Consider the following 21724-nt stretch of genomic DNA (forward strand, 5'->3'; position numbering starts at 1 on the left):
CTGTATGAACTTGCAACCAAAATACGCAACCTGTACATAACCGCTCCTGTATATAACCTCCTGTACGCAATGCGCAACCTGTACATAACCTGCAACCTGAAACCTGCGCAACCCGTGTGCCATAACATGCAAAACCTGTATGTATGTACAGGTAGTGTACAAACAGCAGTGAGTACCACTGTGTGCAACCTGTACATGTTGTATGCTAACCTGTACAACCTGTGTACAGTGTACATAACCTGTACGAGCCCCCGATGGACCAAATGGTACAGTGAGTACTTCCGACCAGTGTTGTAATGTAACAAAGTTCAAATACTTTGTTACTGTAGTTAAGTACAAAACTCATGTACCTATACTTTACTTTGTTTATATTTCTAGTAACTTGTACTTCACTCCTCTACATTTCCTCCAACTCTCTGTTAGTCAAATCAGAAGAAGGTTTTAAATGGAAACATGTGGAAAAGGGAACATATTCTGAAGATGTCGTAGATGTAGCAGCTGCCAGATTTGTCTTTGTCTTGTCCCTGATGTCCTTTCACTGACAACAAGCCTGTGGAGATTTTCTGTAAAGTAAAAAAGTAAATGTTCAAACACAGGGCGGCGCAAACACGCCCATCCATGACACGGCAGCGTCCTCGTCGGGAGGGTTTAAATGGCAGCACCTGCAGACGGAGAGTCAGTCTCCTCACAGAGACGACAGCAAGAGACAGAGACAGAGTCAGAGACAGAGACGACAAGAGAAGGAGAAACGGAACCACCCAGGCGAGAATAAGCTCATCCTTTGACTCATCATGTGGACTGTTCTTGTGGTTCTTGTCCTCTTGACAGGTAAGGAAATCAAGCTTTGACCCGTTGTGGTTATGAAGGTGTTTGTGATATACGTTGATGAAGATGATGATGAAGACGATGATGATATTTTTCTTTAATGGTTACAGCTGGATACAAAGCAGCGGCCTATGACAACGAACTCAACTCTGTGTTGGGGAAGTTCTGTCCTGAAGGCAACGTCGTGTCAGGGATAGAAAGGTAACACAACACACATGTACACACGTGTACACACATGTACACACGTACACACGTGTACACACATGTACACACGTGTACACACATGTACACACGTACACGCATGTGCACACTGTCGTCTGAGACTTTTCATATTAAAACTTGAGAAAGTGCTTCACAAGGCAGCAATAAAAGACATTAAAAGACAACTGTTATATATAATATAATCTATTTTCTCTTTCTTGATAAGAATCAGAAAAAAGGCGAGTTGATTAAATTATTACTAAAGTATTATATAAGTTTCAGTAAAGGTGAGAGATTGATTAGATTTTATTGTCAGGCAGTCAAGACTCAAATTTGAGCAAAACAAGACGGGACAGTTGTGATTGACAGAAAATAAGCATGACAACATGTGGTTTCCCTCGGATTACGTTACATATTTAATGTTAGGATTGACTGATGCACAAATGGAGTCTTGGGGGACACCGTAGTCATAGTCAGAGACGTTTCTCGTAACTTACGAGTCTTTGATGAAATCATTTGGGTTTTTCATTTGCAGCGCCTACAATGACAACAACAAAGATCGCCAGTGGACGATCGGATGCAGGCCTCTTGTAGGCGTTTCCAACTGCATCTGGTCTGGGTTTTTCGATCTAAGTCAGCAAGAACTCAAATACAACTGCCCTGCTGATCATGTCATTAACGCCGTCTACAGCATTTATGACACTTCTACTCAAGACAGGAAGTGAGTCACAGCACGCCAGAGACTGAAGAAGAAACGTTTGCTTGACTTTTTGTTGTTATTGTTGAAATGATTACATAATTACAAATTAATAATAATGAATGAATATTTTCAATTTGTCAAGGTGGAATTTCCAGTGTTGCACTAGTACAACACTGATCACCTTTGAATGTCGGGAAACATCAACGATGAACTACTTCGGAGAGCACTTCAGCTGGACTGTGCCTGGAGAGAGCGTCTTGACCGGCGTCAGCACACATGGCAAGAACGCTGACGGGTAATGGACACGAGCTGCCAACAAGAACCGCGCTTTGAAAATGAGGAAATGACTTTTTAAAATGATGTTTTTACTTTACAGAGATCATCGCTGGAGTTACAGCTACTGCAGAGCGGTGATCGTTGGTGATTCATTTCATTCTACTTTGTTCCCTTAACCTGCCGTAGATTTAAGTGATCTGACACTGGAAGCTTTCCACTGGAATTAACGGGAACAAAGTGGAAATATTCGTAATATATTGCATTCTAATCTTTGGCTAAAACAATCAGATTTGATGCAAATACAGATGAATATCGACGTTATTCCTCAATCACAGGCACATAGCCCACTACACTAAGCCCACATGCACTGTGCATTCCTCCGTCACACGACATTATAGATTATAGATTACAGATTACCACCAAAAACATCTGCAACAAAAAAGCCTTAGAGTAAATCCCACGTCAGCAGAAGTCTCTGAGTTGTCACTGAAATGCTGGTGTTTTTCTGTCTCTCTGTTTAGATTCAGAGACGTCCGCGTCAGAACTCTTTGCTGCAAACACAGCAGATTCTCTCACTGACGACGATGTTGTCACATCGACAAAGAATTCACCGTCCTGTGATGACTGCTTCTGGTCAAACGTAAACGGACTGGTCCAAGTTCCATACACAATAAGTGACGCCTTTACCAGCAATGAAAAGACCGTCATCGAAAAAGCCATCAATGAATTCCACCTGAGCACATGTGTGCGCTTCGTCCCTCGCACGAGTCAGATCAACTACGTCAGCATTGTGAAGAAAACAGGATGTTGGTCAAAGATTGGTCGAAGTGGAGGGATGCAGGAGTTATCTCTCGGGGCCGGCTGCACATCAAAGGGCATCATTCAGCACGAGTTAATGCACGCGCTCGGCATCCAGCACGAGCAGAGTCGATCCGACAGAGACATCTACGTCAGGATCAACTTGGACAACGTCAACACTGATTACCAAAGTAACTTTCGGCGTCTGGACACGATCAACGTCAACGTCCCGTACGACTACTCGTCCTTGATGCATTACGGACGCAAAGACTTCTCAAAGAACGGACAGGACACCGTCACACCTTTGATCGCCTCAGCATCCATCGGCCAGAGGATCGGTATGACAGAGAATGACTTTCTGAAGATCAACAAGCTTTACAGCTGCAGTAAGTACAACACTTCTCCTGGTTTGTGTTCTCTGAGAACCTTGAGTGGAGCTCTCACTGTGGGCTTCTCCTTCCAGAGAACTACCTCCATAAGAGCGGAGAGTGGGACAGTGAGGTGGGGCAGAGTTTCACTCGCCAGTGTCCCGAGGGCCAAGCTGTTTCCAGCATCACCAGGTGAGCTCCACGCTTGTTCGACAAGAGCTGACGATGATTTTACAACTCTGCCATCTAGTGGTCACTTATTTAAGTTTGTTTCCACTGCAGCGCCTACGTCAAAGCTAAACGAGATCGACACTGGGGGGTCACGTGCAAGGCTTTCCAGAACACCAAGATATGCCGTTGGTCAGCTTATGTGAACGAGTACTCGAAGGCCTTTAACTTTGAATGTGGAGACAACGAAGTGATCGCTGGCGTCCACAGTGAATTCAGCAGTTTGGTGTATGACAGGAAGTGAGTGTCCTTTGTTTTTAGATCGGCTGCATTCATGTAGACGAGTTCCGCTCATGTGTGTTTTTCATCATGTGACTGTTCCATTCAGTCACAAATGAACACAGCTTAAACTCAAACAGAATCCAGATTCCAGATCATGGAGAGCGGTTCTGAAAAACTCTGAAAGCATTCAAACAAGTCCGTTTTTCTGCAAAGGTTCAGTACAGATGAAGACACATTAGAGTTTTACCTTAGATATGAAAGTAAAGTACCAATGACTGATGGTTCAGGTGAGCAGAGCACCAAGACTTTACACTTCCTAATCACCCTCATATTGAAAACTTCTCCATAATCCAACACAAGCCGCTTTTTTGCATTCAAAGAAAAGAGAGCAGCAGGTGTTTGCACAGGTGAAGTCACGCCTCACTCTCGTCTCACAGGTGGAAGTTTTACTGCTGCAAAGCCTCTTTCAGCCTCTTCAACTGTAATTCCGACCCATTCGTCAACTACTACAGCGAGTACTTCAGCTGGAAGGTCGCCAGCGCCAGCTTCCTCAAAGCCGTGACGAGCATTTTTGATCCAAACACAGGGTGAGTTTTTGTCCGTCAGCGTTTCCTCTGAGAAAACTCCGAATAATCCGTGTGTTTGTTTTGACAGCGATCGTCGATGGAAGTTCTCGTACTGCCAGAGTAAAGTGGAATGAATCTGCCGTCTCTCAGTGATCCACCTTGTATCATGTAGAGTAAATAAATACTGTGTGTGTGTGTGTGTGTGTGGGGGGGGGGTAATATGATTCATATAACAAAGATAAATCTTACATTTCAAATTAATATAAACTCTTATTAAACTTCTGAAATGCTCGATTTTGGAGTCTATTTTTTGTGTGAACCAAAGTTTCTTCAAAAATGTCAAATATCACATTGTAAGTATTTATTCATAATACTAAAACTCTGCTTTTATTTTGGTTGTAACAAAGAGAGTTACAGTATGTGCATAATATATATAATAATATAAATAACAACGTGAAGTACAGATACGTGACAACACTTCATGTTTCATGTTCCCGTGATCATCTCCTCCTCCTCCTCCTCTTCCTCCTTCTCCTGCACTGGCTAAAAAGTCATGAATGTCGTACGTGTGTGTGTGTGTTTGTGACCTGATTAGAACGCTCCACTTCATACTCTTCATCAAGTCTGACACCGTGTGAAACGCACACTTTTAAAGACAGTGGTGACACATTTGTGTGTTACTCCAACTTTTGATTTCATTTTTTGAATCAAATCAGTGGCATGTTAAATTTGACAGGATGAATGTTTGTGAGTTAACGTGTGAATATGTGTGTGTGCGTCATTTATATTTATACACAAAAATCTCTCCATGTTTTCATATTTGCTCCAAAGCTGCTTTAGAAATGTAATAATTACGATAAATACAGTGGCACAGGAATTTCCTTTGGCTGTGACCTAATTATACCATGAGATGTCGGGTAAATGGTTATTATGTAACCAATTCACCTAAATACCATTACACACACACACACACACACACACACTTTGATTGTTAGTCACAGTAAAATGACAGAACTCTTCTTAATTACACCACGACAACACTTCTGGTAAATAATTTCTAATTCATGATGTAGTAGAAGTGACAGCGCTGTCAAGTATGAGGAAGCGAACACGCGTGTTTAATGACCGTGCTGGAAACGACACAGTGTCGCTGCTTCCTCGTGTCCAGAGTATAAAATGCAGCACCTGCAGACAGACAGACAGTCAGTCTCCTGCCAGAGCAAGAAGAAGAAGAAACAACGAGCTCATCATGTTTAGCATCATCATGGTTCTCGTCCTCCTGACAGGTAAGAGAGTCGACCTTTGACCTGTCCTGTATAAAGTACCTTAAAGTGACACTTAGTAAAAGTGTGTGAGCAGAAAAAGTCTTAAATTTTATGACATTTACTTAAGCATCAAAAGTCATTTCTCATCTAAAATCTACTGAAGTTTTAGAAAGTGAGGAGTTAGGATTGAGACATGGTGGGTCAGTGGTACGGCCAGTTGTCTTTCAAACTGGAAAGTTGTGGGTTCAATTCCTGACTCTGCTCATTTATGTGTCCTTGAGCAAAGACACTTAAGGCCATGATGATGATGAAGATGTTTTAACGTTGGTTACAGCTGGATACAAAGCAGAGACCTATGACAACCAACCCAACGGCATTTTGTACAAGACATGCCCAGAAGATCAGCTGGTGTCTATGATTAAAAGGTGAGAACTTTAGCTACTTATAGCTATGAACCATGTTAGATTTAATCTGTAATCTGGATTATCATTCTGAAGATAGAATGTCTGATCCTGCATACACACTTGGCACAAAAGTGGAAATTCAAATAAATAATCCAAAAATGTCATTTATGTAAAATCGTGAATGATTTGTCATGAAAGCTACGGCTGTCATTTACTGTTGATCATCATCATCATCATCATCATTGTCGTCGTCGTCGTAAAATATCTCACACATGATTGTTACAGGCATAAACATCCAAGTATCATCTGTATACACAATAGAAGTGCATGTGTAACCATAATAGGAACGGTCCCAGAACTGAGCCTTGGGGGACGCCATAGTCAAGTGTGGAAGATGAAGAGAATTGTCTGGTCTCTTATGATCCTAATATTCAAGTCTTTGGCTTTACATCACAGCTCCTACGATGACGGTGACAAAGATCGCCAGTGGAAGATCGAGTGCAAGGATTTTGGCAAATTGTCAAACTGTGTCTGGTTCCGCTTCGACAATCTCCATCACCAAGAACTCCAGTTCAACTGTCCAGCCGATCATGTGATCGACAGCATCCACAGTGTGTATGACACCAACAATGAAGACAGGAAGTGAGTGGTTTGTTGAAGTTTTAGGATTTAGGATCGTGATGACGTCATTTTTGTTTAAATGCGTTTCACGTGTTGAACACAAGTGTCTCGCTCAGGAGACCAGAGGACATTTATTTTGGACTGAAACACAAACCCTTGTTTTATCATTTCTTTCTCCAGCTGGAGTTTCAGGTGCTGCACCGCTGCACTACTGACCACCTTTGAATGTCGGGAAACGTCCAAGGTCAATTTCTTCAAAGAAGACTTCACCTGGCACGTTCCTGGTGGAAACTTCCTCAAAGGCTTCAGCACCCATGGCAGGAATGATAATGGGTCGGTCCACTGACGCCACACACACACACACACACACACACATAGGCTAACCACACTAATTAATGAAGCCACTTCTTAATAACAATAATAATAATAATAAGCTTTTTATTGTGATTGACAGAGATCATCGCTGGAGTTTCAGCTACTGCAGAGCAGTCATCATGGGTATTTCATTTCACTCTACTTTCAGATTAAAGGGATAGTTCAGGTGTTTTAAAGTGAGCTTGTACGAGATAGTGACACATATTTCCACCGGCTCTACTCGCCTCACCACAGCACAGTTTAAGTAGCGTTTCCACTAGCATAGTAACTTGGTACCAAGTACTATTTTTAGTTCCTGCTCCAGCGAGGTTGTGATGATTGGTCAGACTGCCGGCCACTGACTGGCCAGAGTGTCGTCACAGGAAGTGACGTCACACACACAAATCAAGCCCAACTGTAGATCAGTTAAAACAACTCAACAATTCTAAACATGTGTGTGTGTGTGTGTGCGTGCATGCAGTGATGACTCCGCCCACGTTAATTAGGTACTTGTTTTGTAGTGGAGATGCGACCTAATCTTGCCGTGCCGAGGCGAGTAGAGCCGGTGGTCAGCACTGAGTGTGTCACCCCCCTGTGGTACGGACTGTTTCAGTGCCTCATACAACCACACTTGAAATAAATGTTGACTTTTTCCTTTAATATAAAGAAAAAAACAAACTGTAATGCTTGATGTGAAGTTGAGACAGTGATTTTGACTTTCTTTGTTGTCTTGGTTCAGATTCTGAGACTCCGTCACCGATCCTTGTTGCAAACAGTCCAACCCAACACTCTGAGACTGACGGAGATATTGTCGTCCATTCAAGAGACAAGCGGAGCGTCAAAGTCTGTGAACCTGAGAACTGCTTCTGGTCAAAGGGAGCAAACGGACTGGTCCAAGTTCCATACACAATAAGTGACACCTTTACCAACAATGAAAATAGCGCCATTGAAAAAGCCATGAATGAATTCCACTTGAGCTCATGTGTGCGCTTTGTCCCTCGCAAGAGTCAGATCAACTACGTCAGCATTGTGAAGAAAGACGGATGTAGGTCAGAGGTCGGTCGAAGAGGAGGTGAACAGGAGTTATCTCTCGGGTACAACTGCGTGAACAACGGCCACATTCAGCACGAGTTAATGCACGCGCTGGGTTTTTGGCACGAGCAGAGTCGATCCGACAGAGACGTCTACGTCAAAATCAACTTGGACAATGTCAAAGACGAGCACGTTAGCAACTTTGATCGTAAGGAAACGCTCAACCTCAACGTCCCGTACGACTACTCGTCCTTGATGCATTACGGACGCACAGAATTCTCAAAGAACAGACAGGACACCGTCACACCTGTGATCGCCTCAGCATCCATCGGCCAGAGGATCGGTATGACAGAGAATGACTTTCTGAAGATCAACAAGCTTTACAGCTGCAGTAAGTACAACACTTCTTCTGGTTTGTGTTCTCTGAGAACTTTGAGTGGAACTCTCACTGTGGGCTTCTCCTTCCAGAGAACTACCTCCATAAGCGTGGAGAGTGGGACAGTGAGGTGGGGCAGAGTTTCACTCGCCAGTGTCCCGAGGGCCAAGCTGTTTCCAGCATCACCAGGTGAGCTCCACGCTTGTTCGACAAGAGCTGACGATGATTTTACAACTCTGCCATCTAGTGGTCACTTATTTAAGTTTGTTTCCACTGCAGCGCCTACGACAGTATTGAGAAAGATCGACACTGGGCTGTTACGTGCAAGGCTTTGGAGAAAACCCACGTTTGTCAGTGGTCGACTTTTACCAACCAGGCTTGGCACGACATAAACTTTGAATGTGGAGACAACAGCGTGATCGCTGGCGTCCACAGTGTGTACAACCATATGATGCAGGACAGGATGTGAGTGTCTCTGTTTGTACCTGTACTGACTTCATGGATGATGAGCTGATGTGAAGTCACACCTCGCTCTTGTCTCACAGATGGAAGTTTTACTGCTGCCGAGCCTCTGCCACCGTCAGGCTTTCCAACCTCAAACACACACCTCTGGTCAACTTCTATGGCGAGTACTTCAGCTGGAAGGTCGCCAGCATCAACTACATCACGGCAGTGAAAAGCAGCTTTGATACGACCACACGGTGAGCCACACGCACACACACACACACACACACACACAGCAGTGATCTTCAGGAAATATGGAACAGCTGTTTTGTAAAAGTTGTTGTTTTGTTCACAGTGATCGTCGATGGAGCTTCTCATACCAGCAGAGAAGTGTTGAGTGAAGCTCACATGAATCTTTAAATACTTGCTGATCTAGATTAGATCTTGTCATGATGGAAAATAATGGCTTCAACACATGATGTCTGTATTTGTTCATTGTAAATCTTGTGGATTTACTGCTTCATGCTCACTTCTTGTAGAGTTTTGTACCGTGTTTCCTGAACTGTGTGTCGCTGTTGTTTCTGAAATAAATGCAACGTTAAAAACAGCATCTCACTGTTTGTGTGTTTACATTCAGACAGAGTATCACAGCTGTTAGTTAGGGTTAGTTCACCATAGTTAATTAATGTCAGATAAACACGTGAACGTTACGACTCAGAGGCACAAAATCACTTGATCTCCAGTACAGTTAGTTATTTAGTTAGTTATTTACTTAGTCAGTTAGTTATTTAGTTATGCCGGTGTTGATGCTGGGTAGCCTTACTTCATCGAGGTGGGGCCACTTTTCTACGTCCTTCTGAGTCGGATGTCCTCCGCTGACACTGGAAGTCTTTTCCCGTGTATAAACCATGGGCAGATCAGCATCGAGCTTCTGATTGGGAACGACGTGCCCAAGGCACACCAGCCATGGAACGTGATCGCCACCTGTGGTGACGGGCCATATGCCATCAAGACCATCCTAGGGTAGGCAATCAACGGTCCATTCGGAGCTCGCACGAGCACCGCTTCAGAAGGCTATGGACATGCAATAGCTACAGTAAACCACATTTCAGAAAAGAACGTAGAGCAGCTTTTGCTGCAGCAGTACAACCAGGATTTCCCAGAGCGCCTGTGCGATGATAAGGAAGAAATTTGCAAGAAGATCGACAGTCCATGCACCACGTGACAGCCTCGACCCATCACGATGATGGTCACTGTGGCGACTGTGGTGCCAAGGCACTTCGCTGAATGAGGAGCTTCTGCAGAGTCCGCAGAATCTCCGGCTGACGAATGATGATGGACGAGTGCACTGTGCATTCATGTTGGGAAAGTCAAGGGTTGCACCCTTAAAGCAAATGACAATCCCACGAATGGAGCTAACAGCAGCAGTGCAAGCCGTGAACATTGACAAGATGTTGAAAAAGGAGGTTCAAATGAACCTGCAAGAATCAATACACTGGACAGACAGTACAACCACCTTGAAGTACATTGAAAACAACACTCGTAGATTCAATATGTTTGTAGCTAACAGGATCTGTACCATTCGGGAGCTAACCAAACCAGCACAATGGAGATATGTCAACACAACAGCAAATCCAGCGGATTGTGCCTCCAGAGGCCAAGCATCAGGTAAACTAGTCTGCAACCTCAGTTGGATTCAAGGTCCTTTCTTTCTTCAAGAGAAAGAGTATTTGTGGCCAGAGAAACCATGGTCACTGGAAATCAACGATGATGACATGGAGGTGAGGAAGTCAGTTACCACTAACCTCATCCATGTAACCGAAAGTACGGACTCTGTGAACAAGCTCATTCAATACTATTCTAGGTGCTACAAATGAAAGAAAGAAGAGAATTACTGACAAAGGACAGCTACTCCCAAACTGATAAAGAACCACGACAGGTCATAAAGCAAGCCCAAGCCCATAAATTAACAAAAGGGAAAAAGGCTCTAACTGTCCAGGACTTAAAGAGGGCGGAGCATGAACTAGTCCACCTCTGTCAAGAGCAAAGTTTTCAAGATGAGGTATCAAGCTTGAAAAGGGGCGACTCCACCCTAAAGAAGCCCTTTGTACAAGTAAGATCCAATATTCCATGATGGATTGTTAAGAGACTGAGGTCAGCTCCGCAACTCATGCATGCCAGCAGAAGCCATGCACCCAATCATCATACCTAAAGATGCTCACATCACCACCTTGATACTGAGAGATATCCATGAAAAAATTGGACATAGTGGAAGGAATTACATGCTGTCTCATCTGCGCCAAAAATTCTGGATCCCCGACGCAAATTCCACTGTAAGGAAGTTTCTGTCTAAATGTGTCACCTGCAGGGCCAGAGGAGGGGAACAAAAAATGGCTGACTTGCCAAAAGATAGACTTCAGCCAGACAAACCACCATTTACGCATGTTGGTACAGACTACTTTGGACCTTTTTTGGTAAAAAGAGGACACTCAATCGTGAAGAGATGCGGAGTAGTTTTCACCTGCCTGACAACTAGAGCCGTGCACATTGGAATCGCTCACTTAGAGCTAACGACTATCCTGTGGCTTTGGAATTAAGTGTACTTTAAGTGTACTGTCGCCACTACAACAAGTTAGTGACGAAAACTAGTGATTTAGTTGGTTAGTTATTTACTTGGTTAGTTAGCTATTTAGTTGTTTGGTTGGTTAGTTAGTTGGTTAGTTAATTATTTAGTTGGTTGGTTAGTTATTTTCTTGGCAAGTTAGATATTTAGTTGGTTAGTTATTTAGTTGGTTAGTTATTTAGTTGGTTAGTTAGTTATTTAGTTGGTTAGTTATTTCATTGGTTAGTTAGTTATTTAGTTGGTTAGTTAGTTATTTAGTTGGTTGGTTATTTAGTTGGTTAGTTATTTCATTGGTTAGTTATTTCATTGGTTAGTTATTTACTTGGTTAGTTAGTTGGTTAATTCACTAAATCAGACATTTTGAACTTGTGTATGATGTTTGGTGTGGGAGAGTGAGTGTGTGTGTGTGTGTGTGTGCGTGCGCGTGCATGCGTGTGTGTGTGAGTGTGTGTACGTGCGGCGGAGTGTGATGTTTGGTGTGGGAAAGGGAGTGTGTGCGCGGTGTGCGTGTGCATGGCGTAAGCGGCGGCGTGTGTGTGTGTGTGTGGGTGTGGGAGAGTGAGTTCCTTTCACCACGTTGTAAACAATGATTCTCACTGAGTGACTAAAAGACTTTCCTCAGGTGATGGAGCTTCGGTTGGTGCAGCATAAATAAATTTAAAATAAGTGCAGCAGTGAAGCCTTCACACAGATTAAATCCCACAGATTACCGCTGCTGTTTATTCTCTGTCACTGCTGTGTTCTCTCCACACTGTTTGAAATGTGTTTGAAATATATAATTCAGACTTAACTCAGTGACGGTTACGCCCCCGGGGTCGTGACTGCTTGTTTCCTGTGTGTATGTGTGTGCATGTGAATGTGAGATGGGTTTCAGGTGTGCATGTCTTGAGTGAATGACCTGTGTGAGTGAGTCTAGGGTGGATCCTGGGAGCTGATCCTGGGACGACTTCCTCAACCACTCACAGCCAGACTGCCAGCAGACGTTTTGTGCTTGATTTTAATAAACCTCTAAAATGGTTTGTTTGACACAAGTGACACAAAGTGACCACACGAGGCAGCAGAGGACCAGCAGCTCCTGTGTCCCCGCCAGCTAACATCACTGATGTCTCTATGAGGTTTGGTGTGAGAGAGTGAGTATGTGTGTTTGTGTGTGTGTGTGCGTGCGTGCGTGCATGCGTGTGTGTGGGGGGGGGGAGTGAGTGGTTTACAAACTTCAGTGTCAGAAAGATCTGTTTGTAATGTTTTAAAGGTGATCGTGAACAACTTGAAAACCACACACACACACACAATAATGACAGCATGTGTCTGTTCAGCCACAACAGACCACCTTCTCGTGTGTGTGTGTGTGTGTGTGTGTGTGTGTGTGTGTGAATCTCAATTAATGGAAAGGAACGCTGGTCATGGACAGGAAGAGCAAAATTGGGAATGACTGTGCTCTCAGTGGAGGAGTGGAAGCAAATCAGATTTTATGACCTCACGTGTATTAGAGCGAAGAAGATTAGCTGAGAGGGCGAGCGATGGAGAGAGAGAGAGAGAGACTGTGTGTGTGTGTGTGTGTGAGAGAGAGATGAATGTTCCAGAAGCTGCAATTTGTTTTATTTTTCTAATTTCCTAACCCTCGTCAGGTTTCGGGGGATGCACTTAATAACCTTTATTTATCTGGAGAAGACTTAGACTGAGCACTATTACCACACACACACAAACACACACACACACACACACACACACACACACACACACACACACACACAGGTGTCAGGGAGGAAGAATGTAATTAATAATCACAGTGGGAAGGGTTTCACAGCTTAGTGCCTCAGTGTGTGTGTGTGTGTGTGTGTGTGTGTGTCTTCCCACAGACAACATTAATATCACATTATTTGTTTATTTTAATTCACTTTATGTTTTAGCCTAAAGATGTGATTTAATTTAATAGTTTCAACATATACACACACACACACACACACACACACACACTCTTTTATGAGTTGTTAAAGTAGTTTTGCTTGTGCTGTTACAACCATTGGATGTGGGAACAGACACACGTACGCCTGTACTCACACACACACACACACACACACACACTCTCTCTCACACACACACACACACACCAAACCTCATAGAGAAAATCAGTGATTTCAACATCACACACACACACATGCTGCCTCCATCACTGAGTTCATATGTCTGATTTTGTCACTTCAGTGTTTGAAATCATTTGTTCAGATTTTCTTCAGTGACACAAAGTGACCACACGAGGCAGCAGAGGACCAGCAGCTCCTGTGTCCCCTCAGCTAAAATCACTGATTTTCTCTATGAGGTTTGGTGTGGGAGAGTGAGTGTGTGTGTTCTGGTTCTCAGCAGCAGGGGGCGCTCACAGCACAGTCATCTGAATCTGTACCACCACACTTCTTTTTCTTTTACAGTGTTGTCACTTCAACATTTGCATCATCATCATCGTCACACCTGTGGTTCAGAGGTCAGAGGTCAGCACTTACTTTACATGTCAACAGGAAACAATGAAAGTACATGTGAAGAGCTTTACCACAGGCAACAGCAATGTGTGTGTGTGTGTGTCCAGGTATTACTAATGTTGTGGGGACCTAAACCTGTTTACACAGTCACATTATGGGGACTTGTCATCCTTGTGGGGACAAAAATCAAGTCCCCACAACGTAAATGACTACATTTTAAGGTGAAGACATGTTTTAAGGTTAGGTTGAGGTTAGAGTTAGGATTAGGATTAGGATTAGGATTAGGATTAGGGTTAGGATTAGGATTAGGATTAGGTCAGTAGTAATTGTGGTTAAGGTTAGAGTAAGACTCCAGGAAATGAATGTAAATCAATGCAATATCCCGTCAAGTCATGAATGTTGAACGTGTGTGTGTGTGTGTTCTAATAATACCAGGAGACATATTAGGACAGTGCAGCTCTGAGTCTCATGGACAGCTGATCACCGAGCAGCTCACGTTTCACACAAACAGCAAGTAAAAATAAACAGGACAGAGAGAGAGACACGTCTTTATCTCACTGTGAGACAGACGTCTGTAAACCTCTCTCTCACACACACACACACACACACACACTCACTCTCCCACACCAAACACACAGGAGTTGTTGATCCACTGCTGCCTCCATCACTAAATTCAAATGTGTTATTTTGTCACTTCAGTGTTTGAAATCCAACGTTCAGATTGACCTCAGTGACACAAAGTGACCACACGAGGCAGCAGAGGACCAGCAGCTAAAATCACTGATTTTCTCTATGGGGTTTGGTGTGGCAGAGTGAGCCTCAGTGTCAGGCTGGTGACCAGCAGGGGGCCAGTACTGTATGTTTACATGTTAAGTGTTTCCTTGTCTGTCAGTCAGTCTGTCACACACACACACACACACACACACTTATGTGAAGTGTTATTTCAGAAACAAACACGTCGAGAAACGACCACCTGGTTCAGACCTGCAGCCCCTTAAGACACACACACACACACAAATAATACAGTCAGTGTGTGTGTGTGTGGGTTGTGTCAACAGTGATTGGTATGCAGGGAATGTTTACATGAATCTGCTGCAGCTTACGCTGAATTTTACTCGGAAAAAAAGAAAAGGTTTATAAACCCAGTGAACCTGTGTGTGCATGTGTGCGTGCGTGTGTGTGCGATCATGTCTGACATGTTTCATAAAACTTCTTTAATCACAAACACTTGACGCATTAATCGAGTGTCAAAGATCTGATGTGATGTGAAACTGAGACGTCTCACTCTGTTGGATCTGAGCAAATAATGTTGTCAGAGAGAGCTAACTGGTGCTAAACAGCGCTAACAAAGCTAATCAGAGCTAACCAGTGCTAACCAAAGCTAATCAGAGCTAACAGCACTAACCAAAGCTAATCAGAGCTGACCAGCACTAACTAGTGCCAACCAGAGCTAAGAAGAGCTAACTAGAGCTGACCAGTGCTAACCAGAGCTAACGAGTGCGAACCAGAGCTAACAATGCTGTCACAGAGACTTAACTAGTGCTAACCAGAGCTGACCAGAGTGTGTGTGTGGAAAACCCCGGAGCTAACTGTTAGCCGTTAGCAGAGAGTTAACTGTAATTGTGTGAACTTGATTTTGCAGACTGGTGCAAAAGCAGCAGCAGTGAACCTACGATGTTGTTTCCTGTGTGTGAACGTGTGAGATGCTGTAAAGCGTGAATGTTTGTTTAATGTGATGCTAAAGTGTTTACACTGAAGCTGTTACAGCAGAATAACTCTTTTTATTCTGCTTTTCATTTATTTCAGAACAGGAAGTGATGACATCATATTAAGCATCAGAAGCAAAAAAAAACATGGACGTAACCGTGTCTCAGGCCAGACATCGTTAGCTATAACAACAACAACAAGGCTTTACTTGGTCTTTAGTTCACACTAACAGCAACAAATGTAAAGCAGCAGGATCCAGCGCCAAAGTCACTGAAGTCACTTTATGTTTGGCCTCTCAGCTTCAGGTTCACGTGGAAACGCGTCAACCAGAGGACGAAGACCGTGAGAAGACGACGACTGTAAAAAACAAACAAACCGGTGTGTTCATGAATTAGTGCCCTCATATGGCCGTGCTTTGACATTTATTGTGTGTGATTCCAACAACCACACGGTGATAAATGTCTAAGCATGTGAGTCAGCGTTCCCACACGTCCTTTAAACCCTTGAAAGTCTGTGGATTTGAAAAGAAAATTCAAGGCCCTTGAAAGTTTTTGAAAATGTCCCTAAATAGAAATGATAGTCCTTGAATTTTGGACAAGAAAGACATAAAGTTGATATTTAGGTAAATGTCTCCTGTCCCCAATGTTCGCTTCAGGTTTCCCACAGGTGCTTGAAATCCTTGAAAGAGCCATAATAAACATGGGTCATTGAGAGTGCTTAAATGTGGTGCAGTAAAGTTCAGTTGATATTTATGACGCCACCTACTGTTTGATGTTTACTGTTTGCTTGATGTACGTAGACGAGGCCGACGCAGGACAATGAGCGAGTAAAGTTAAGTTAAGAGAGAGAAAATGATGACATGATGCCCAGGGAAGGAAAATTTCAACATCTCTGTCTCTCCAAAGACAAACGAGAAAGACTGACTTTGACCAAGATCTTGAGGACATCACAGATGCAGAGCGTGCTGCACATCAATAAAATCAATAAAAAGGGACGCCATGGACAAAAGTTGTCCTCCCATCTTAAACTGTCAGCACATTTGGTCCTTGAATTTGAGGGAACTGGACCTGGAAAGTCCTTGAAAGGTCATTGAATTTGAGGCAATTTGACCTGGAAAGTCCTGGAAAATCCTTAAATTTGCAGGACCTGGAAAGTCCTTGAATTTGACCTGGAAAGTCGTCGAAGGTTCCTTGAATTTGGGCAAACTGACCTGGAAAGTCCTTGAATTGACCTGGAAAGTCACCAAAAGGTCACTGAATTTGAGACTATTTGACCTGGAAAGTCCTTGAAAGGTCCTTGAATTTGATGTCAAGCCCAGTGTGGGTGGGGCCAAAGTGACGTATCTTTGTAACAGTTTTCAAACTTTCAGACGTTTTGTTGCATCGTCTCCTCTTTAGTTGAATTCCAGAAGAAAAGTCTAAAACATCCTGTGATGTTCTAAAGGTCAGAGGTGGCAGATGTGTGAATGAAGGGGCAGGACTCTTTAACATCACCTATGCTAATGTATCTCGTACCCTGCTGAGGCCTGAGGACGTTAATAACAGAGGAGCAGCATGTGTGGAGGAGCTCGTCTCCATGACAACAGAGCAGGGAGTGAAGCCCTGTGACCTCTGAACCTTTAAACTCTGCAGCAGGCGTGAGAACAGGCTGTGACCAAGACATGATGATGAGCCATGATCAGACATGATGATGAGCCATGGTGAGACATGATGATGAGCCATGATGAGACATGATGATGAGACATAATGAGACATGATGATGAGCCATGATGAGACTGATGATGAGCCATGATGAGACATGATGATGAGCGTGGTAAGACATGATGAGAGATGATGATGAGCCATGATGAGACATGATGATGAGCATGGTGAGACATGATGAGAGATGATGATGAGAGACATGATGAGACATGATGATGATGATAAGACATGATGAGATGAGATTTGACATGATGATGCATACGATGAACATGATGATAAGACATGATGAGACGATGATCTATATGATGAGACATGATGATAAGACATGATGATAGACATGACATGATGATGCAATATGATGAGACATGATGACATGATGACATGATGAGACATGATGATGAGACATGATGATGCAATATGATGAGACATGATGATTGATACATGATGAGACATGATATATGAGACATGATGTTGAGACATATGATATTACGAGATATGATGAGACATGATGATAGGACATGATGTTGTGACATGATGATGCAATATGATGAGACATGATGACATGATGAGAATGATGATGATGCAATATGATGAGACGTGATGATGAGATATGATGAGACATGATATTGAGACATGATGAGACATGATGAGACATATTTATGAGCATGATGAGATATAATGAGACATGATGATGAGACATGATGATGAGCCATGATGATGAGACATGATATTGAGACATGATGAGACATTATGTGCGATATGATGAGACATGATAATGAGAGATGATGAATCATGATGATGAGACGTGATGAGGAGTTAAGGGGGTGGAGTGGCTCAGTGGTTAAGACCCTACCTTGTGTACCAAAGACATCATGGTCGCAAGTTCGATTCCACCCCTGGCAAATTGTACTTGATTCCATTGTAAGTCGCTTTGGATAAAAGCGTCTGCTAAATGACATGTAATGTAAAGACTCAGCATGTCTCAAAATGAAGACAAACTGTGGATGAGTGAAAAAGTTGTGATGTTTCTGTGAGGAAACTTTTACAATGAGCTTTGTTTGTTGCTGCTGTTCACGCTGTCCTGTCCTGAAGACCACATCTTCTCCCTGAAGGACAAACAACCAGATCAGAGACGTGTCCAGTGCTGTGGACAGTTATTGATGTGTGTGCAGACACAGCACAGATGTTTCAGACTGTAAATCCACACAAAGACAGAGGACGAACACAGAGGCTGCACTTTTCCTTCACTTCTTTGTTTTTGCTGCCAAGCACAAGATTCACATTCTCTTTGAAACATGTGAACTAAGAACAAAGCTCTCACTGCAGACTGAAGAGTCTCATCGTCTGATCATGAAGATTTAAACTGAATCTACACAAACACTGAGGACACACGTCAGTTTAGTCACTCTCCCACACCAAACCTCATAGAGAAAATCAGTGTTTTTAGCTGGCAGGGACACAGGAGCTGCTGGACCTCTGCTACCTCGTGTGGTCACTTTGTGTCACTGAGTTAAGTCTAAATTAAATATTTTAACTGAAGTGACAAAATAATACATTTGAACTTCGTGATGGAGTTCAAATGTAATCTAGCAGTAGATCAACAACTCCTGTGTGCTGTGTTGTTAAAATCACTGATTTTTTTCTTTGAGGTTTGGTGTGCGAGAGTGGGTGGTTTACAAACTTCATATTCCTGCCTAACAGTGAGATAAAGACGTGATCATGTGACGTAGATAACATAGACTTAAACTGATGCAGGTTTAATTCACTGAGTGTTTTAGAAAGCTGTTTTTCACCCCTACATTTCAGGTTGTTGGTTTCACCTGAGTCCAGGTGTGAATGGGTTAGGTCACCTGTTGTCTGAGTGTTGAAAGACAGCTCAGGACAGTGATGTGTGTGTGTGTAAGGCGGTGCATCGTAGCGCAGCATAAGCGCAGGAGAGTCAGTGGTATACCAACTTGACTCTGCTGTTGGAAAAGTCTTGTCTGATGGCTCAAAATTAAAAATGCTGATGACAGAAACTAAACGTGAACATAGAAATAACAGATGAATTAGTTTTTATATTGAAATCAACATAATTAATGTGTGTTTTTGTTAATGAAGACGACCTTGAATTAACCTGAACACCCCTGTGTCTGTATCTCTGTTGTTTCTCCTCTCTCTCTGTGTCTCACACTCGCCATCTTCCCTAGAGGCTGGATCAATGTGTGTGTGTGTGTGTGTGTGTGTGTGTGTGTGTGTGTACACATGCACTGATCAATGGTGATTACTAGCAGCCTCTCGGCTCTTTGTAATTGCAAACTGAGGAGTGATTGGCACTGAGCCACAGGCCACTGCCGCCACACACACACACAGTCTCAGCCTCAGATCAACTCTTTTAATCTGCTCTAAAACACCGATGTGACGACTTTGAGGTGAAAACTGTTGTTGACTGAAAAACGTAGTGTGTGTGTGTGTGTGTGTGTGTGTGTGTGTGTGCCTGCAGCCTTGTGTGGAAACGTTTGCTTGAAGATTCTCTTTGTTGTTGTGTTGTTTCAGTCTGATCTGTGTTTGTCTGTGTTTACTAAAATCACTTATTTATTTGTGATTATTTAAAGGTTGTGTGGACACAGGAGGTGGGCGTGGGGGTGGGGGGTGTTGTGTCTTGGTCCATTTATTCACTCTTTCATTCAGGAAAGTCAGTTTATTAAAACATGTGAATGTAAATATTTGCGTTCACTCTCTGAGCGAGCTCGTTCTCCTCCGTCCACGACTGAGGACACAGTGACTCCTCTGTGTGTGAAGACAGTGTCCACTCACAGTTCACACACACACATGCACTGTTGCTGCCTGTTAAACTGCGACTTTTATTTTGAAAACTGTGATTTAGTTGACCAAAAGAATCTCTGATTTTTATTTTAAACAGACATTTATTTTGAAAAACTGTGGGTTTGCTTTTAGTGGGGACAAAGAGAAATTTAGGCTTTTATTTTGAAAACCACTTTCTTGTGTTTTAACAAAAACAGAGACTCTGACTTTGAAAACTGTGGCCTTTTGTTTTAATGTGGACAGAAAGCCTTTTATTTTGAAAAACGCTTTGCTTTCAGACCATTAGACTTTTATTTTGAAATCTGCATGGTTGTGCTGCGCTGAATAAAATGGCCTCCATGTACAGATGTGGAAACAGCCAGTCACCAGGGGGCAATTGTGAACTGTTGTGATTTTCATTCATTCATAGGGTTTGAAGTGGATTCTGGATCCTGGATTCTGTACCTGAACCCGGTTGATGATCGTGAAACAAGAGTGAAGCGGACAACATGATTGGTCGATCCCTGGGGCAACGTAAAAAAAAAAATCTCATTTGTAAACATTGTAAAGAGTCACAACGTTTTATTTCAACACGATTCATTTTAACTGCTCAACGTTCGAAAATTCAATGAAACCACAAACATTCAGTTTCTGATGTGGCCCTCTGCTGTCTGTGAGAGGAACTACAACCTCACCAGGTCAGGGTGGTCCATACAGAGGGAATGGTTTACACAGAGGGAGCGGTTTACAAACCTTCACTGTTCTCCAAAACCTGTGAGGAACATGTCAGACCAGCAGCTCCAGAACCTGCGAGGAACATGTTAGAAACGAGCTCCAGAACCTGTGAGGAACATGTTAGATCAGCACCTCCAATCTGTAGAGACATGTTAGACTAGCAGCTCCAGAACCTGTGAGGAACATGTTAGACTCCAGAACCTGTGAGGAACATGTTGAGAACCAGCAGCTCCAGAACCTGTGATCATCAGCTCAGAACCTGAGGAACATGTCTAGAAAACCATGTTAGACCAGCCCAGAACCTCATGTTAGAAACCAGCTCCAGAACCTGTGAGGAACATGTTAGGGCTCAGAACTGTGAGAACATGTTAGACCAGCTCAGACCTGCGAGGGGCATGTTAGAAACCAAACATGAGATCCTCAGAGGAACATGTTAGACCAGCTCCACTCATGAGGAACATGTTAGACCAGCAGCTCCAGAACCTGAGAACCCAGCTCCAGAACCTGTGGGAACATGTTAACCAGCCCCAGAACCTGTGAGGAACAGTGTAGACCAGCAGAACCTGTGAGGAAACAGAACCTGTGTGAGGAACATGTCCAGAGCCCAGCAGCTCCAGCAACCTGTGAGGAACATGTTAGACCAGCAGCTCCAGAACCTGAGGAACATGAGCCAGAGCTCCAGAACCTGGGGAACTGCTGGAAACCAGCTCCAGAACCCAAGTCCAGCAGGTTAGACATGACCAGACAGCAGGGAACATGTTAGACCAGCAGCTCCACCTGGAGTGAGGAGAGTGAGGCCTAACCTGTGAGGGTATGTTGTAAAGCTCCATGTTGACCATGCTCCAGAACCTGTGAGGACATGTTAGACCAGCAGCTCCAGAACCCAAGTAGGAACATTAGCAGAAGCAGCAAGCAACATGCCAGCAGCTCCAGAACCTGTGAGGAACATGTTAGACCAGCAGCTCCAGAACCTGTGAGGAACATGTTAGAAACCAGCTCCAGAACCTGTGAGGAACATGTTAGA

At 43.4% G+C, this 21724-nt stretch overlaps 2 protein-coding genes across 2 annotated transcripts; both read left to right on the forward strand.

Moving 5' to 3' along the window:
- Window positions 1-671: 671 nt before the first annotated feature.
- Window positions 672-4478, forward strand: LOC122767709 (zinc metalloproteinase nas-14-like). Its single transcript, XM_044023160.1, has 10 exons — window positions 672-828; window positions 936-1026; window positions 1562-1747; window positions 1869-2021; window positions 2103-2146; window positions 2524-3186; window positions 3264-3360; window positions 3451-3636; window positions 4056-4205; window positions 4273-4478. The coding sequence occupies exons 1-10, from the start codon at window positions 792-794 to the stop codon at window positions 4316-4318; spliced, it is 1653 nt and encodes a 550-aa protein (XP_043879095.1). The 5' UTR covers window positions 672-791; the 3' UTR covers window positions 4319-4478.
- Window positions 4479-5400: 922 nt separating this feature from the next.
- On the forward strand, window positions 5401-9290 carry LOC122767788 (tolloid-like protein 2). The gene is made up of 10 exons (XM_044023260.1): window positions 5401-5470; window positions 5784-5874; window positions 6310-6495; window positions 6655-6807; window positions 6929-6972; window positions 7568-8251; window positions 8329-8425; window positions 8516-8701; window positions 8782-8937; window positions 9036-9290. The coding sequence occupies exons 1-10, from the start codon at window positions 5434-5436 to the stop codon at window positions 9079-9081; spliced, it is 1680 nt and encodes a 559-aa protein (XP_043879195.1). The 5' UTR covers window positions 5401-5433; the 3' UTR covers window positions 9082-9290.
- Window positions 9291-21724: the final 12434 nt, after the last annotated feature.

Source organism: Solea senegalensis, linkage group LG4 (genome assembly GCF_019176455.1).
Source record: "Solea senegalensis isolate Sse05_10M linkage group LG4, IFAPA_SoseM_1, whole genome shotgun sequence".
Classification (NCBI taxonomy): Eukaryota; Metazoa; Chordata; class Actinopteri; order Pleuronectiformes; family Soleidae; genus Solea; species Solea senegalensis.

Excerpts from the sequence above, each read along its gene's own strand:
- LOC122767788 (XM_044023260.1), top strand. The coding sequence starts at position 5,434 with ATGTTTAGCATCATCATGGTTCTCGTCCTCCTGACAG. Across the intron at positions 6,808-6,928 it reads CATGGCAGGAATGATAATGG|AGATCATCGCTGGAGTTTCA; the intron begins GTCGGTCCACTG and ends TGTGATTGACAG. Across the intron at positions 8,426-8,515 it reads GCTGTTTCCAGCATCACCAG|CGCCTACGACAGTATTGAGA; the intron begins GTGAGCTCCACG and ends TTTCCACTGCAG.
- LOC122767709 (XM_044023160.1), top strand. The coding sequence starts at position 792 with ATGTGGACTGTTCTTGTGGTTCTTGTCCTCTTGACAG. Across the intron at positions 829-935 it reads GGTTCTTGTCCTCTTGACAG|CTGGATACAAAGCAGCGGCC; the intron begins GTAAGGAAATCA and ends TAATGGTTACAG. Across the intron at positions 1,748-1,868 it reads ACTTCTACTCAAGACAGGAA|GTGGAATTTCCAGTGTTGCA; the intron begins GTGAGTCACAGC and ends CAATTTGTCAAG.